The following is a 16,863-nucleotide window of genomic DNA, read 5'->3' as shown; positions in this document are numbered from 1 at the left end:
TGAAATAGTGTCTTTTCAAACATAAGTAAGTATCGTTATTTTATTTTTTTTGAGGGCAGGAAGATGAAATTTTATTTTATTTTTTTAAATTTTATTTTATTATGTTATGTTAGTCACCATACGATACATCATTAGTTTTTGATGTAGTGATCTACAATTCATTGTTTTCGTATAACAAGTATGGTTATTTTAAAACCTGTGTCTTATAACTCTAGTATCTGTAGACTCTGTGGATCTCTTTCTGTTGTCTGTTATTTCTGGTAGTTTTTTTAGTCATGTTATCTAGTCTCATACGCCATTATGTACTGGACATTATATTTAAAAAATTATTTCTTGGATCCATTTGAGGCCGAAGATATTATTATTCTCCAGAGATTAGAGGAGGGAGGGTTGGTCTTCTAGGTAATTGGGGTAACAACTATCTGGGCTCATCTCAGTCCAGTTTCATGGAATGAGATATTTCATGCTAAGCTATAATCTTTAAAAATAAATAGCACTGCATAGTTAATCTTCCTCTTGGGATTTTTCCTGTTGTGATCCTAACCCAAAGTGTGGGGTTTTTTATGGCTATCCCCTTCTCTTCTGGTGGGCGCTGGACTCCAGGTCCTGGTTCCCCCTCTCCCCTACCCCAGGCTTTGAAAAGTAGCATTTTTTCTTTTTTTCTTTTTTTGGAGGCTTTCCTTACTGACAGTTACCATCAGGGAAGAGTAGCTTCGGATACATAGCATTGCTCATCTGGACATCTCTATTCACTTAGCCTTCCTCAGATTCTGGTCTCATAATTTTTCCCATCTTGTTATTTCTGATACTTTTAAGATTTATTCATCTTTAAATGTTTTATCTGCTTCTTTTAGTTGTCCTCAATGGGAGGGCTAGATGAATTTCCAGATTTGCCATTCGTGGAAGTAGAAACTCTGCAGATTTGTTTTTGCTTTGTATTGGTAACGGCATTAAAAAAAAAAGATTCTATTTATTTATTTTAGAGAAAGAGAGAGAAAGGGCGCCTGCATGTGTGCAAGTAAGGGGGGAGAGAGAGGGTGAAAGAGAATCCCCAGTAGACTCCATGCTGAGCATGGGGCTCAATCCCACGACTCTGAGATCATGACCTGAGCAGAAACCAAGAGTTGGATGCTTCACGGACTAAGCCACTCAGGCGCCCTGTAACAGCATATTTATTTATTTATTTATTTATTTATTTATTTATTTATTTATTTATTTATTTATTTTTATTTTAAAGATTTTATTTGTTTGACAGAGAGAGACACAGCGAGAGAGGGAACACAAGCAGGGGGAGTGGGAGAGGGAGAAGCACGCTTCCCGCGGAACAGGGAGCCCGATATGGGGCTCGATCCCAGGACCCCGGGATCATGACCTGAGCCAAAGGTAGACACTTAACGACTGAGCCACCCAGGCGCCCCTGCAACAGCATTTTTAATAAGAATCTTTTTTGTTAGGACTGTTACTGAACTCTACATCTCCCCCACCTCGGTTTCTGTGTACCATTCCATCTGGAAATACATCACTCTGTTGTTACTTGAGAGTCAAGTAGAATAAATCATAACATTATATGAACTTCATTTCATAAATTGGTATAAAATACATTGGGATTTTTGAAGCCGTTTTAGGTATTTATTAGTTCCATTTATTTATTTATTTATTTATTTATTTATTTATTATTGATTAATTAAGAGTGAGCAAACCAGCCCTGGGTCAAGGGGGGTTGGAAGAGGGTTAGAAGGAGTGGGAGAGAGGGAATCTTAAGCAGGCTCCACACCCAGCATGGAGCTTGACGTGGGGCTTGATCTCATGATCCTGAGACCACGACCTGAGCCGAAATCAAGATTCACATTTTTTACCGACTGAGTCACCCAGGCTATTAGTTTCTTTTAATTTGAAAACTTATTATTTTCTTGAAGCAGGAAGCTCATCACTATATAGTATTCTTTATTTCTTGGTTGGGAAGGTTTTGCCCTACACGTATTAACACTGTTCCACCACCATTAAATAGGGCAGTCTGCAATATTTTGTGGCCGTTCTGGAAAACAGCTGAAGCGTTGTCACAGCAGTCAGCCAGGAATGCTCCTGGATAGCTGGTCCCGGATGGTAAAGAGCCTAAATGTGTCGTCCTCTGTGAACCAGGCTTCTCGTCTTATTGATGGCAGTGAGCCCTGCTGGCAGTCATCTGGTTCACAAGGAAAGGTAGTGTGCCATGTGGACACTTCCAGAAATGCTTTTATTTAGATGGCTTTACCTTTTAAGCTTCTTTGAAAAACCTACCAAGTTATACTGAGATAGCACCTGTCAGTACTGATTTTACATTTTAGTTCATAATTATTTTTAAAGCTACTGAGTAATAAACTATCCAATTTTAATTGTCAGAGATTTTAAATGATGTATGTAATAGATTTTATCTAATTGACCAATTGATAGAGGGTGTAATAGGGTGCTGTTATTTTTGTTACTCTCCCACATAAAATGAGTTCAGATTCTTCTGGTGAGCAGTTTTTCTAATATATCTGAACAAATAGGTATTGCTCTTTGGAATGTTACCGTAATTGCACTCAAGTGTGGGGGCCTATCATCTGAACTCGTGGTCAGACTTGGAGAGAGGGGCTATTTTTCCATCTTGACTCTAGTATTTTCTATTACCCACTCCTTGATGGGTATAAGGGGGCCACCCTAGATCAGGAGTCTGTAAACAAATAATTTCTGGGGTTTAGAGTGAGACTTTCTTTTAATAAACAAGTAAGTAGTGGAATAGAATACTCCTCTCTCTCAGGCCGTATCATATATATGGATAATGTCATGTAGATCCAAGCTTTAGTGACACTGTTTTAATAGCTAAGATATGGCTGAATTTTATTAACTGAGAATCTTTTTTTTTTTTTAAGCATTGGATTCGTTTGGAGATTTTCCCAGATGTTCTTGTTTATAGATTAAAAATGATAGTTGATCCCGCTGACAGTAGCTACATGCCTTCCCTGGTAGTGGTGTCAGGTAATTGAATTAGTTTACTCAGTATGTTCTCTCATATGATAAAAACTCCTTTGTCTGATTCCTTTATCTTCCTTCTTCCCCCTAGGCGGAAATTCGCTAAATAATCTAATTGAACTGAAGACAATCAATATTAACCCCACTGACACCACAGTGTCCCTTCTGAATGACTGCACAGAGGTAAGTGGAGATGACTTTTTTGGCTGTCTCTATATTAACATTGAGCCTATTTTCCCCCCTGAATTAAGTAATTGTATTTTAAAATTTGACAGGTATACAACTTGAATTTGCTGTTTATCAGATCAGCTTGGAAAGGAAACAAAATAAGTTTTATTCTCACTATCTTAAGTAAGAAGTGAGGGTAAAGCTCCTAGCAAAAGTTGTTACTAGGCACTTCAGATTGCTCTTTATATCCAGCAGAGGATTGTTTTCATTATGTATCTATTAATGTGTGGTGGTTTTTTTCTAACTGCACATGTGACACTGAAATTGCTTTTTTGTTTTCATACCTGTTGGCATCAAGTGCTGAGCTGTTTTGATGGGTTATAAGGTAATTTTCAAAATGAATACAGGTTTTTTATAAATCTTGAATATGCTGTCGGAGAGAATCAATGAAGGTTCTTTAATGTAGTAACTTTATATTACAGAGCAGTGAGACTGTTTCTCAGATCTTTCCATAAATCTTTCTACACAGCTGTCAACACTATTTTAATAAATTCAACATACTTAAAATAATACCACCTATACTATTGTCTCATGAGGACTTATTTAATTGGTGCAGTGATAGTGGATAAAGATATTAAATGATTGACTTTTATTCATCTAAAGTTTTTTATAGGTGAGTTTATTTTTAAATTATTAAATGTAGTTCACCATTATTATTATTAGTATTATTATCATCATCATCATTAGTCTGCCCACATAAGGGCAGACAAGTTCAAGGTGGTGCCAGTATGTTACTTTAAAAGAAGCTGATACATAGCCATTAGGTTAATTTGTTCATGGATGAAAGGTTTGTAATTTGTGTCCAGTCTATGGGAATGTACCAGCTCCTTTTCCCAGGTCCAAGAATTGATGATCTGGCCTTTATTTCCAATCTTCAATAAGTAGAATTGTGGGACACCATTCATTCTTAAATGTCATTGAGCTATTTTGTGATATTCCAATTAATATCAGTGGTGTTAATAAATGAATAAACTGGTAAATTATTAAAATGAACAATAATATTGAGTTTTTCTGAAAAAAGGTAATATTGAATTTTAGTGCATTTTATTGGTAACTGATCGCTAGCTACGCAACTGAAAGCAGCTTGTCTAATGTCTTAATTATACTTCTGCATATTTTTATACTTTAAATCAATAACTAGAGTTAATTAAATCAGTAACTAGCTGAAATTATCATTCATAAAAGGTGTATTAATTGTAGTCCAATAAATTTTCAATTCAGAACAATTTATTACATAATACTTGGTAAGTATAGAGTAGTATACATGATGCGTGTATCATATTTCTCAGAGAGAAATATGAAGCGTTGTGAGTAATTGGAAAACTCATGACCCACTCTCCATCGCTCCAACCAATTTAAGAACTAGAATATTAATCGTTCTTGGGAAGCCAGTGGACATTCTAGCATTGTCTTCCCTATAAAAATGGCTCATTGTGGTAATTTTCTAACATAACCAAAAATAGAAAGTATACTGATTCCCCCCACAAACCTTTGACCCATCTTCAACAATTATCAACATTTTTGTCAATTGTGTTTCATTGTTTCCTTCCGTATGTTTTCCATTTTTTTAATTCCTAGAATGTTTAAAAGCAAGTCCGAGATATGACCTTATCCGTATTGTGTACTTCAATATTAATCTGTAAAAAGGACTTAAAAAATGTAACCACAGTGCCATTATCACACCTAATGGTTATTCTTTTAATATCATACAATATCCAGCCAGTGTTTACATTTTCCCAGTTATACCATAAATATCTTTTTGTAGTTGGTTTATGTGCCTGCACTTTGTACTGCATGTAAGTCTTAATTCTCTTGGTTTTTCCTTGCTAAAGAAGGAAACTGGGCCTTTGTTTCCTGTAGAATTATTCATTTTTTAGTTTGTCTTTTGTATCCCAATGGTTTTCTTCCACCTGTGCTTCCTGTGAGATCATAGGTAGTAGGTCTTGAGGTTTGATCAGGTCGAGTTGAGACAATAAGAAGTTGCTGGAAGTATGTGTGCTTCGTGCTGCATTACTCTTTGTTCACAGGAAATGCAGGAATAGAGAAATACTGTAAATGCCAAATACAGGATTTGGGGCATTCCGCAGGACAAAGAACCAACTTTAACAAATGAGTGTCAAAGGCATAACAGGGAGAGGTTGCATTCTATTTGGATCCTGATTTGAACAAGCCAACAATAGAAAAATGTTTATGAGATGACCATAAAAGTTAATCACTGGTAGCATAGTAAATGATATGAGGAATTACTGTTTTGGCTATGATAATAGTAATGTCGATTTTTTTTTTAAATGCCTGTACTTCAGTGATACATACTGAAGTTTTGAAACAACATGCTGCCTGGAATTTTCTTAATATAATCCATGTATGAACAAAACTGCTCATATGTTGATAACTTAGAATTAGGTGATAGTGTTGCAGGGCTCTTTATATGATTTTCTCTAATTTACATATATTCAAATATTTTTATTAGTTTTAAAAATTATGAAGGTTCTGAACTACCTGACATTTAATCTCTTTCCTAATACATCTTGATTCAAGAAAGATTTTTTTTTTTTTTTTCCGAGAGAGAGACCGAAAGAGAGAGAGAGAGCCCATGTGCGTGCACATGCAAGTGGGGAGCCAGGCAAGGGCAGAGGGAAAGGGAGAGAGAGAATCCCAAGCAGGCTCCATGCCCAGTGTGGATCCTGATGTGGGGCTCAATCTCAGGATCCTGAGATCATGACCTGAGCTGAAATCAAGAGTGCAATGTTTAATGGACTGAGCCACCCAGGTGCCCCTCAAGAAAGCTTTAAGACAGAAAAGTTTGCATCATTCAGTAAAGCTATCATACTGTTTCATTTTAGTAAGAAAATCAATGTGAGTCCCATGCCTTGGATAGACATACTTGGTGATCAATGACTTCTTTTAATCTGTACTCAATAGTGACTGTTAATTTTGCCTAACTTGCTTGCTATTTCCAGAACTTAAGTAAAAGAGCTCTAACTTTCCACACATTCCATGTCTCAAATATGCTGCTCTCCAGTTTAAGTATCTCATGTATTTGATTCTAAAAAGTCTGTAGTTTACTGTTTTTGTGTCTAGTATCACAGGTATATTGAAATTGCTATAAAGCAGTGCAGGAGCTCAGGAATTGATTGTAAAATCCATGGTCTTATCCTGCTGGGACGCATCCGTGCAGAGGAGGAAGATTTGGCTGCAGTTCCTTTCTTAGCCTCAGATAATGAAGAGGAAGAAGACGAAAAAGGCAACAGTGGGAGGTGAGAGCCATTTGTTATTGGTGGTGCTCATTCCAAAATTCTCACTTTTTTAAAAGTAAATATTTTTCAGAGTCCATCGTCTCTCATGGTTCGTCTCCCCCTCCGATTTCTGCCCCTTCATTCTTCCCCCTCCTGCTATCTTCTCCTGAGGGTTCTAGAGGGGAGGAGGGTGGGAGGATGGGTTAGCCTGGTGATGGGTATTGGAGAGGGCGCGTTCTGCATGGGGCCTTGGGTGTTGTGCATAGGCAGTGAATCGTGGAGCACTGCATCGAAGACTAATGGTGTAATGTATGGTGATTAACATAACATAATAAAAAAAATAAAAATAAAAGTAAATAATTAGAGTATATTTCATAATGAGAGTAGTTTTATGCGCTCAGGAATGTTTAGTAAATTTTAGTTGTTTTCAAAAATTTAATTTAATTTTAAGAGAATGTTTAACGTAGAAACACATTATATTTAGATAAATACCATCAAAAAGAAAAATGTTTAATTTTTCTACCTGAAATATCACAGCTAATATTTTGGTATATATCCTTGTAGTTTTCTTTTTATCTGTCCCTAATTGTGTTTTTCTATGAAATGGCATGATATGGTATATATTTTATAGTCTTCTTTGCTATGCTAAATATTTTATTGTCAACTTTTAAATTAAAATTTATTATGATAAAATATACATAACATAAAATGTATCCTCTTAACTATTTTTAAATGTCTAGTTCTGTGGCGTTAAGTACATTCACATTATTGTGCAATTGTGAGTAATATTCGTCCCCCAAATATCCATATCATTAGTCTTTTGTTATGTAATTTTATTGAGTGCAGTATTTCATCTTATGACTATGTTCTCGTTTGCTTACTCAATTTGGTATTTTGCAAGAGTACTATAGTGATGACTATTACCATATTTATTCCTTCACCATCCATCTATTGAACACCTGTTGTGGGCTAAACCCTGTTCTCCATCCTTTGAATGCTGTGGTGAATATGCACAATAAAATAAGACAAACTCACACACATCAGAGTGGCTTTATGACTGTGGGAAGTGCATGAAGGAGAAGTGCACGGTCCTTTGAGAATCTGCAAAAGAGCATTGATTTGTCAGGAGGACAAGGAAAACTCCCTCTAAAGGCATACTTTGAGGAAAAGTCAGAGTTTTCAAAGCCAGGTGGGCAGAAAAGGTGTTTTTGGCAGGGCAATAGCGTATACCAAGGATGAAGAAAGATACCTGCCAGGTTTCTGCACATTTGCTTCTTTTATTCTAAGATGTTTATGGAGGACTGTTATGTGCAGGGGGTTGTTCTGAGCCTTGTTCATGGCCCAGCAGAAAACAATGTAGATAATCACTTTCCTCAGAGAAGTTGTATTTTCCTAGATAAATTGCTAAAAGTAAATGGCTAAGTCAAAGGATATGCAAAATCAGTTTATGTGTGTTACTGTTGTCCTACTGGTGTAGTCTGGTCCTTGCAGATACATGAAGGAGGCAGGTACCATGTTAGCTGAGTTCTTCTCACCATTGCCCTTTGCACTAAATGCTTTCTAGAGTGTGATGTAAGTAGTCTTTCTTTTAGAAACAGGAGCTCTGCCTCTCACTGCTATTAAAGCACATTCTCTTAGTCATGAATGGGTGGCAGCTGTGATAATAAATCAGGTTATTCTAGGGTTCTGTGATCTTGAGTTTGGATTCTGTCCTGTTTTATTTTGGAAAATTTGAATTGAAACTGAAAAGAAAATAATACATATAACATTACCTCATCTAGAATATATGTTGTACTATATCTTATGGTTCCAACTGATTTGGTAAGGAAGGAAAATACCAGTTCACTTAAATGAATCATTGAGATTTTCAAGAGAAAGGATTATAGGTTTGTATATTCTTATTCAGTAACTACGAAAATGAATTGGACAAATACATAAATACATGTATATATGAGATAATCAAAAAAGTTGAGCTTTTACTCATTGATTAAATTTTTACATAATTGAATACATTAACAAAAGATTTCTAGGTATTTGAATGTAATGTTTTTCTTTTCCTGTCAGATGTTAATGAGCTAATAATTTCAGGGTGAATAAGTGGTCCCAACAGTCTCCCACAGAGCACACACACAACTGGGGTATGCCCACACTGATGACCCACTGGCCTCCATTCTGACTGGTTGATAATTATGTGGTACCAGTCATTATATATCTTGAATATCACTCTTGGTGTCCAATACATATTTTTGACTAAAAACGTGTTACAGGGTATATCAAGTATAAATAGTCTGCGATTTATTTGACTTGCAAGTTTTTGACTTTACAATAGCGCAAAAGTGACACACATTCCATAGAAACCGAACTTAAAATTTGGATCTTCTCCTGAGTTAGCAATATGTGGTACAATCCTCTCTTTTAACACTGGGTAGCAGCAGCGAGCTATATAGCGCTCAGCCATGTAATCACAGGGGTAAATAACCAATATACTTACTTTAGCCATTCTGTACCCATACCATACTTTCACCTTCAATATAGTATTCAAGAAATTACATGAGATATTCAACACTTCATTATAAAATAAGCTTTGTGTTAGATGATTTTGTCCAACTGTAGACTAATATAAATATTCTCAGCATGTTCAAGGTAGGCAAGGCTAAGCTATGATGTTGAGTAGGTTAGGTGCATTTTTAAAATACTTTTCAACTTAACGATATTTTCAATTTATGATGAGTTTATTGAGGTAAAATACTATTGGAAGTAGAGGAAGATCTGTAATTACAATATAATATACTTGCTCTTTTGTGCCTGGTATCAGATGAAAGGATTTTCCTACATTTTAATCCCCAGACCATAAAATTTTGATCCCTTAAAATAAATATTCGTTAGTATATATATATTAAAAAATCTTACCTATCTAGAACCTAGTCTCTGGAGCTGTTGGTTGTCCATCCTTGTTTATAAAAATAGAACAAAAGCAAATAAAAAGCCAAAAATCTCAAACACAGGTTCCTTAGTACCTGGTATTAACTAACAACCAAGAAAATCTAACACTGTCCCATGTACTTGGTGGTCTCAAGTTCAAGAATTAGAGCGCTCTGTTGATTAAACTTCCAACCCATTGAGGGCAGGTCAGGAGATAGAATGAACAAGGTGGTGGGAACCAGCTGCCAGAGCTATGCTTCAGAAGCCTTGGGGTATGGGGCAGGCCTTTCAGGAGAGAAAGGAGGTAGGGGACCTCTAGTCCAGCTGGCCTATATGGTGGGCAGAAGATGTGAAGGAAAAAATTGCATTTTGCTTTGGGACTTGTAACTGTGTTAGAGTACCTCAAAAGTTGTATGGTTTTATCTATTTTATTAGTTCTTTGAGGGAAAAAAATTACCAGATGTTTAGGTTTAAGGACGTTGCCAAAATGTCAGACCCAGTGGTAACTCCTATTAATCAGTGTTTTCTGCATTTAACATCTGTAGTAGCTATGTGTTGACACATTGGGTGGGAGTATCTGTGAATCAGTAAAACAGCTGTTGTGTTCAAATTGGTGTATAAGAAGAAAAGAGCTGCACAGTGTGTCATAGAAAGGTCTCCACCAAAAACAAGGCTAGAATTAAATTATAGTATTAAAAGGTAGCATGCTGGTATCTAGGATTTTGACCCTCTGGTACACTAACTTGTGTATTTACTTGAGGTTTCATTGTATTAAAACAAAACTTTAAAAGTTTCTGATAGTAATCAGCAAACTTTACTTGCTTGAAGTTGCTTTCCTTTTTGTTAAAAAAAATATTTTTATGTTGAATGACTTCTATTTCTGTCTTTTTTGTTTGGTTAGCCTTATTAGAAAGAAGGCTGCAGGGCTGGAATCAGCAGCTACAATAAGAACCAAGGTGTTTGTGTGGGGACTGAATGACAAGGACCAGCTGGGCGGCCTGAAGGGCTCTAAGGTATCCCCCCTCTTCCTGAAGTTCCTATGTTACCTGTCATCACATGATTGAGGAGGAGCTTTGCTGGTGCCTTTGTCCTAGAGAGGTTCAGTAATAATTAGACCTCTTCTAAGGTTTTTATGATGGTTTGCCTTCTATAAGTTGTTTTCTAAATTGACTTTTCTGAAGAAATTATCGATATGAACTTGTCATTATTATCAAATTTAGTTTCTGTTAAAGCCTCTGTCCTTGGAAAATAGTGCATTTTAGTTGTAGTTATATTATTGCTGTTCTATAAACTAAAAAATACACTTTTGAAAGGATTCGACAAGTATATAGATGAAAATTATAGACTGTAATTATTTATTTTGCCATCAATACAATAAGCATTTTTGCTTACCATGAACAAAATAGTGTGTAAAAAATGCTGTAGTGGTATGAAGATGAGCAAGATATCATTTAAAGAGTAGTTATAACAAATGATGCATTTGAACTAGAGTTGAATTCAGTATCTATTTATGTTACTTAGTGTCTCTTAACTGAGGAGCCACAAAACAAATACCTCCAAGTTTTAGTGGCTGGAAAGAGTTTCTCTTCAGTGTCTCTGCTTCCTTTTAGTATTCTGTGAAACTTCACCCATCATAAGATCCCTTATTACCTGCATTGTTGAGAAGCTGAGAAGGAAAGTTAGAACTCATTTTAAGTCTCTCCTTTCAAGTACAACAAACCTTCATCTGTATTTGAACAGTCTTGAATGCATTTGTGTTTTAAGGCCTGTAGACTCCATTTGGAGGTGGGTAGGAGGCACTAAGATCTGGGAGTCTCAGTTGTGATAGTACAGGGCTGTCTAGGTGATCCTGAGGCACATGGCCCTTTGTTGGAGTTTGTACATGAAGGGTAGATTTCTTGCACCGTAGTAGTGACTATCTGATAATTTCTAGGAATCATAAAGGGTTTCTAGACAAGGGCTTTAAGAATTTTAAATTAGGTCGCACTCATCTATAATGGGAAATTGAAGTGTATAATTTCTTAGAGATGTCAGAATCAATAAGAATGAGTAGGACAAGACCTGAAATAAGATGTAGTTTACCAGATACTTGGTTATATCTTTACATTATGTATATTTTATTTTTCACCTTTTATTATGGAGCTGTTAAAACATAGCAGGTAGAAAGAATAGGGACCTGAGCCCTCATGTTCCTGTACCAGCTTCAACAGTTAACAGTAGAAGGTCACATTTTTTGTCTTTATTTTATTTATTTATCTTACACTCCCCTCCCTCCCCCCATTTAAAGTATATCTCAATATATTCTTTCATCCTTAGAATACTTTAGTGTATCTCTAAGAGAAAAGAACTTCTTTGGTAAACAGTAATTTCTTATATCATCTAATGAGGATACTTTTAATTTTAAAAGCATAAATAAAATGATCTTTTTCCTTCTTTTGCTTAACAAAAAAATCCTGTTCTAGATAAAGGTTCCTTCATTCTCTGAGACACTGTCTGCTTTGAATGTGGTACAGGTGGCTGGTGGTTCTAAAAGTTTGTTTGCAGGTATGATTATTCTTATACCAAAAATTTTTTATAAATTATGCTTACCACCAAAAACATAGTTGTTATGTTGTGAAAAGTGAGTCTTGTCCTTGCTCTTGTTCTTTGCAGTGACTGTGGAAGGGAAGGTATATGCCTGTGGAGAAGCCACGAATGGCCGACTGGGGCTAGGCATCTCTAGCGGGACTGTGCCCATCCCTCGGCAGATTACAGCTCTTAGCAGTTACGTGGTCAAGAAGGTGGCCGTTCATTCAGGTACCAGACCAGAGTTGGCACTCATACGCAGATAAGCCTGTTGCTTATGCTCTGCAAATAATTACGGCCTTTAAATAATTTTCCCTAGGGTATATTCTTTTTCAAGTTTACTTAATTATTAAGAATAAAAGTTGGATAATGTAAATCTCCAGGTGGTCTAGAATTTAAGTATTTTGCTACACGAGGCTTTTTAGAGATCAGCAGTTGTTGGCATTCCAGGTGTGTAGGGACTACCCCTCTCCAAGGTGTGGGTTTTCAGTCTCGGAGCTGTGGTCTTTGGTTCATGGCATCTTTGAAATCATCATGTTCTGTGCTTAAATATGTGTTATTTTTCTGGCAAAAGAGCCTATAGCTTTCATCAGATTTCCAAAGCGTCTGTGAACCCCAGTGATAAGAAAGATCCTTTGAAAACAAATCACACTCTCTCAATTTAGGAAACCTTTACTGAGAATTATTTCAAAGCACTATGCTAGGCCTCTGAGGACTGGAACTAATAAATTAGGTACAAAACTCAGTTCATGCCTGCACTGAATAGGTTTAGGTTTAACCCCATATAAAAGCAAGTCCAAACAGTACTGGCTTGAGCAAGATAGAATTTTACTTTTCTTCTCTGTAAAAGTCTGGGGATGGGGTCCAGGGCTAGTATGGTAGCTCTGTGCCCATGAGGAGCACAAGTGCAGGCTTGCTGTTCTTTCCACCTTCATTGACAGATGACCATGCAGCTCTGTATAGGTGGGCACAGACAGATGTGTCCTCCAGCCCACTTAGCCCCTCTAAATAAAGCCCTTTTCAGGAAGCATCGCTCACTTCTGTTGGATCTCTGTCACCATCCTCTCTGGGTAAGGGACTCTGGGAAGTATAGTTTTTAGCTGAGCACATTGTTACTCTCATTAGTGTGGGTTTTGTTGGTAAAGAATAGGGCAGAATGAATGATTTGGGGGACTGGGAGCCCAGGAGTTGGCAGGGACAGAAGTGACAGAGAGAGAACACCAGTAAAGATAGTGCTCTTCAGTCTTGGGGCAGAGTAGATGGGCTGGGAGAATGGTCCCCACTGGGGAAGAGCATGACCACGAAAGAATAGGTATAATGTGTTAATTGTGAATGACGGTGCTTTTGCTTAAATAACTCCACAGTTGGTGTACATTTCTCTAAAGCTTAATTGCCAGTGCATTTGATAATTTCCCTAATCATAAATGTACTTATTTTTACTTTTTTTCCACCTGAATTTTGATCTTTTATATATTTAACATAACAGGAAACTCATTATTAAACATGGCACTATTTTGCTTCTTCTTTGCAAGTAAAATCCATTCTAGGATTTAAACTTTGTAATTTAATAAAAGTTCACTGACTTTATGTATTTTCACCCTGAAATGCTGATCCTATCTACTCATTTATTGAACGCGTATTCATTGAACAAATGCTGCATGCCAGGCAGAGTAAAGTAATAATGCTGTGAACTTTTTGTAAATCAAATTTGGCAGCCTATATCTGTGTGAATGTTACAGGTGGCCGACATGCTACAGCTTTAACTGTTGATGGGAAAGTGTTTTCCTGGGGTGAAGGTGATGATGGCAAACTTGGACACTTCAGCAGAATGTAAGAATATTTTCTTCATTACTTGCTAATAAGAAACATTACTTATGATAATAGTGAATATCCTTTGGTAGTTATTTTGCAGAAAATTAAATAGGATAGGTCATTCTTAAAAATGGAACCTAAAAATATATTTGTTAAAAATATCTCTGAATGTGATTTGGCCTCATGATCTGTTTTAATGTTTGATAGTTAAGTTGATCTACAGATGTTGTTTTAACTAAATGTGGACCAGTGTAGATGTCCTTTTTTTCTTCTTTAAAAAAGACTGGATTGATTATAGGCAATATTATTTAATCTTGTTTTAGGAACTGTGACAAGCCACGGCTTATAGAGGCCCTGAAAACCAAGCGTATCCGGGATATTGCCTGTGGGAGCTCGCACAGTGCAGCCCTCACGTCCAGTGGGGAGCTATACACCTGGGGCCTTGGAGAGTACGGCCGGTTGGGACATGGGGATAATACAACACAACTAAAGCCCAAAATGGTGATTATACACATTTTTGTTGCTTACAGAAAGCTTACCATCTGCTGATTTCAAGAGAAGATAAGCTTCGAGTCTAGGAAAGTTCATAAAGACGTGCGCATTATTGGCTTTCAGTCTATGGAAAAAATTTCCCTTGTTTTCTCAGTGCCTGTGCTTGATTCTGTTTTTAAATTTGTAATTGAGTAGGTGAAAGTCCTTCTTGGTCACAGAGTAATCCAGGTTGCATGTGGAAGTAGAGATGCACAGACCCTGGCTTTGACCGATGAAGGTGAGCTCCTGCCTGACTCTGTGTTTCTGGGTGGGTAGGAACATCATGAAGCACTGGCCTGAAGTTTGCATTTTTTAAACCTAGGTTTGGTATTTTCCTGGGGTGATGGTGACTTTGGAAAACTGGGCCGGGGAGGAAGTGAAGGCTGTAACATTCCCCAGAATATTGAGAGACTGAATGGACAGGGAGTGTGCCAGATTGAATGCGGAGCTCAGTTTTCCTTGGCCCTCACCAAGTCAGGAGTGGTGTGGACATGGTATGTAAACTCTATGTCACCCATCAGTGTGTCTGTCCATGTGAGACAGTGGTGGGCCTCCACCCTATAACCCATGCCCACCCTGGAGGGATGGTTAACCTTCATTTTCTTATATCCAGGCATCTTTTTTCTTTTATTTATTTCGAGTTGGGATTAGTGACAATATTATAATAAGAAATTTTTCTTGTAAGTGGGTCATTTGGAAAAGAAGACTAGAGAAATTTTAGTCCAGCTTGTCTTCCCTGTTTAGGTGAGGTTTATGTAGACAGTTTCTTTTTTCTTATCATGCCAGAAGCCTAGTGATCAATTGGGCGGAAAGCAGACTTCTGATTTCTTTGATCCTGAAAAAGTTCGTGTCTCTCTTGTGAAAGCTTATTTTATTAAATTTAAAAGGAGTGGGGCATCCAGCTGACCTTGTGACAATGTGATGGGCCTTAGCTTGAGTATTGTGACTCAGAGACAGCTTGAGGAAGAATTAACCTATATCAGTAACTTAAGTGTACACAACACACATTAAGGATCTTGCTATAGAATTAATGAATTAATGATATACTATTTTACAACGTAATTTCAGAGACCCTGGGCACTGTGTGTGATGTTAATGAGCTGGCTCTAGTGCCGTAAACAATGAGTATTTTCCTGTGGAACATTGCCAGACAATAACCATATATTAAAATGCACACTGTTGATCTCCTTGCAGGGGGAAGGGGGATTACTTCAGATTGGGCCATGGCTCTGATGTGCATGTGCGGAAGCCACAGGTAGTGGAAGGGCTGAGAGGGAAGAAGATTGTGCATGTGGCCGTTGGGGCCCTGCATTGCCTGGCAGTCACAGATGCAGGGCAGGTAAGCTGAGGTGACAAGTCCTTGTGTCAAAAATATAATTCACGATGAAATGAAATGAGTCTTAGTACTTAAAGAACCAGGAGGATGAGCTGTGCCCATTTTGTTCTTGTGTGTTATCTGCCCAGTTGTCAGCGTAGGCAGGGACACCCGGTAAATTAAAGAGTTGCTGACTGACAGATGTTGTAAAGTGGTAGGCTTTCCTGCTCTAAAGTCCACCTGGAATGGTGAAAAGATTATTGTCATTGAAGGTGCTCCTACTGCTAAGGTATTAGCAGTGTTTTACTTTAGAAATTGATAACCGATGGGGAGATATATGTACGTCATTTTAGAAATAAAGTCATTCTTCTGTTTTGAGAATCCATATCATGACAGGCTCATGTTATATTTTAAAAATTCATTTATGACAACAAATTAGCACACTTTTTTTTCCTCAAATTTTTATTTAAGTTCTAGTTAGTTAACATATAGTGTAATATTGGTTTCAGGAGTAGAATTTAGTGACTCATCATTTACATATAACACCCAGTGCTCATTATAACAAGAGCACACTGCTTTTTAATCAAAATGAATTAAAAATGAATTACTCCTTCTAATTCTGTAAAGCCAAGAAGTGAATTACATGAAAAGTGAGCATATTGTTTTTGATCATTTTTCTTTGCAAAATAAAGGAAAAAATAACTATTGAACTTAATTGAAGAGGAGAATCTCCCTGCTTCCTAAAACAAAACAGAACAGATGAATTCATTGGATTGATATTAAGTAAATACTTATTTATAGTTATTGGAAAGAAGTTTGAAGTAAATTTAAAGAAAATGTTCTCAAATGTTGAAAAATTCTGTTTTTGTTCCCTATAACAGGTTTATGCTTGGGGGGATAATGACCATGGCCAACAGGGCAATGGCACAACCACAGTTAATAGAAAGCCTACGCTTGTACAAGGCTTGGAAGGCCAGAAGATCACGCGAGTGGCTTGTGGGTCTTCACACAGTGTGGCATGGACTACCGTTGATGTGGCAACACCCTCTGTCCACGAGCCCGTCCTCTTTCAGACTGCAAGAGACCCTTTAGGTGCTTCCTATTTAGGTAACACAGATTTGTATTTAGTATGAGATACTTCTGTATGGTAGAGCAACATCATAGATAGAATATTTAATAAGACCACCAGATTAAAGTTTTTAGCACTGTGTTAACTGCATTCTGAACCAAGGCCACAAAGTAATTCATGGTGCTTTGATCTTT

At 37.0% G+C, this 16,863-nt stretch overlaps 1 protein-coding gene across 5 annotated transcripts in view; it reads left to right on the top strand.

Annotated features, from left to right (window-relative positions):
• Positions 1-16,863, top strand: part of HERC2 (HECT and RLD domain containing E3 ubiquitin protein ligase 2) — a 253,596-nt gene that overhangs the window by 162,421 nt on the left and 74,312 nt on the right. For all 5 annotated transcript variants that reach the window (XM_088024974.1, XM_088024976.1, XM_088024975.1 and 2 more), the window contains exons 53-65: positions 2,009-2,199; positions 2,892-2,997; positions 3,083-3,174; positions 6,301-6,476; positions 10,279-10,390; positions 11,840-11,921; positions 12,030-12,173; positions 13,682-13,772; positions 14,078-14,255; positions 14,442-14,523; positions 14,608-14,779; positions 15,480-15,624; positions 16,482-16,707. In XM_088024974.1, coding sequence (XP_087881100.1) covers positions 2,009-2,199; positions 2,892-2,997; positions 3,083-3,174; positions 6,301-6,476; positions 10,279-10,390; positions 11,840-11,921; positions 12,030-12,173; positions 13,682-13,772; positions 14,078-14,255; positions 14,442-14,523; positions 14,608-14,779; positions 15,480-15,624; positions 16,482-16,707 — 1,797 coding nt within the window. The remainder of the gene's footprint in view (positions 1-2,008; positions 2,200-2,891; positions 2,998-3,082; positions 3,175-6,300; positions 6,477-10,278; positions 10,391-11,839; positions 11,922-12,029; positions 12,174-13,681; positions 13,773-14,077; positions 14,256-14,441; positions 14,524-14,607; positions 14,780-15,479; positions 15,625-16,481; positions 16,708-16,863) is intronic.

The sequence above is a fragment of the Eumetopias jubatus genome, unplaced genomic scaffold, assembly GCF_037043125.1.
Source record: "Eumetopias jubatus isolate StellerSeaLion01/CBP00866 unplaced genomic scaffold, mEumJub1_p1.0 scaffold_7, whole genome shotgun sequence".
NCBI classification, from domain to species: domain Eukaryota; kingdom Metazoa; phylum Chordata; class Mammalia; order Carnivora; family Otariidae; genus Eumetopias; species Eumetopias jubatus.
The sequence above is the reverse complement of the archived record's forward strand: the minus strand, read 5'-3'. Positions and strand labels throughout refer to the sequence as shown.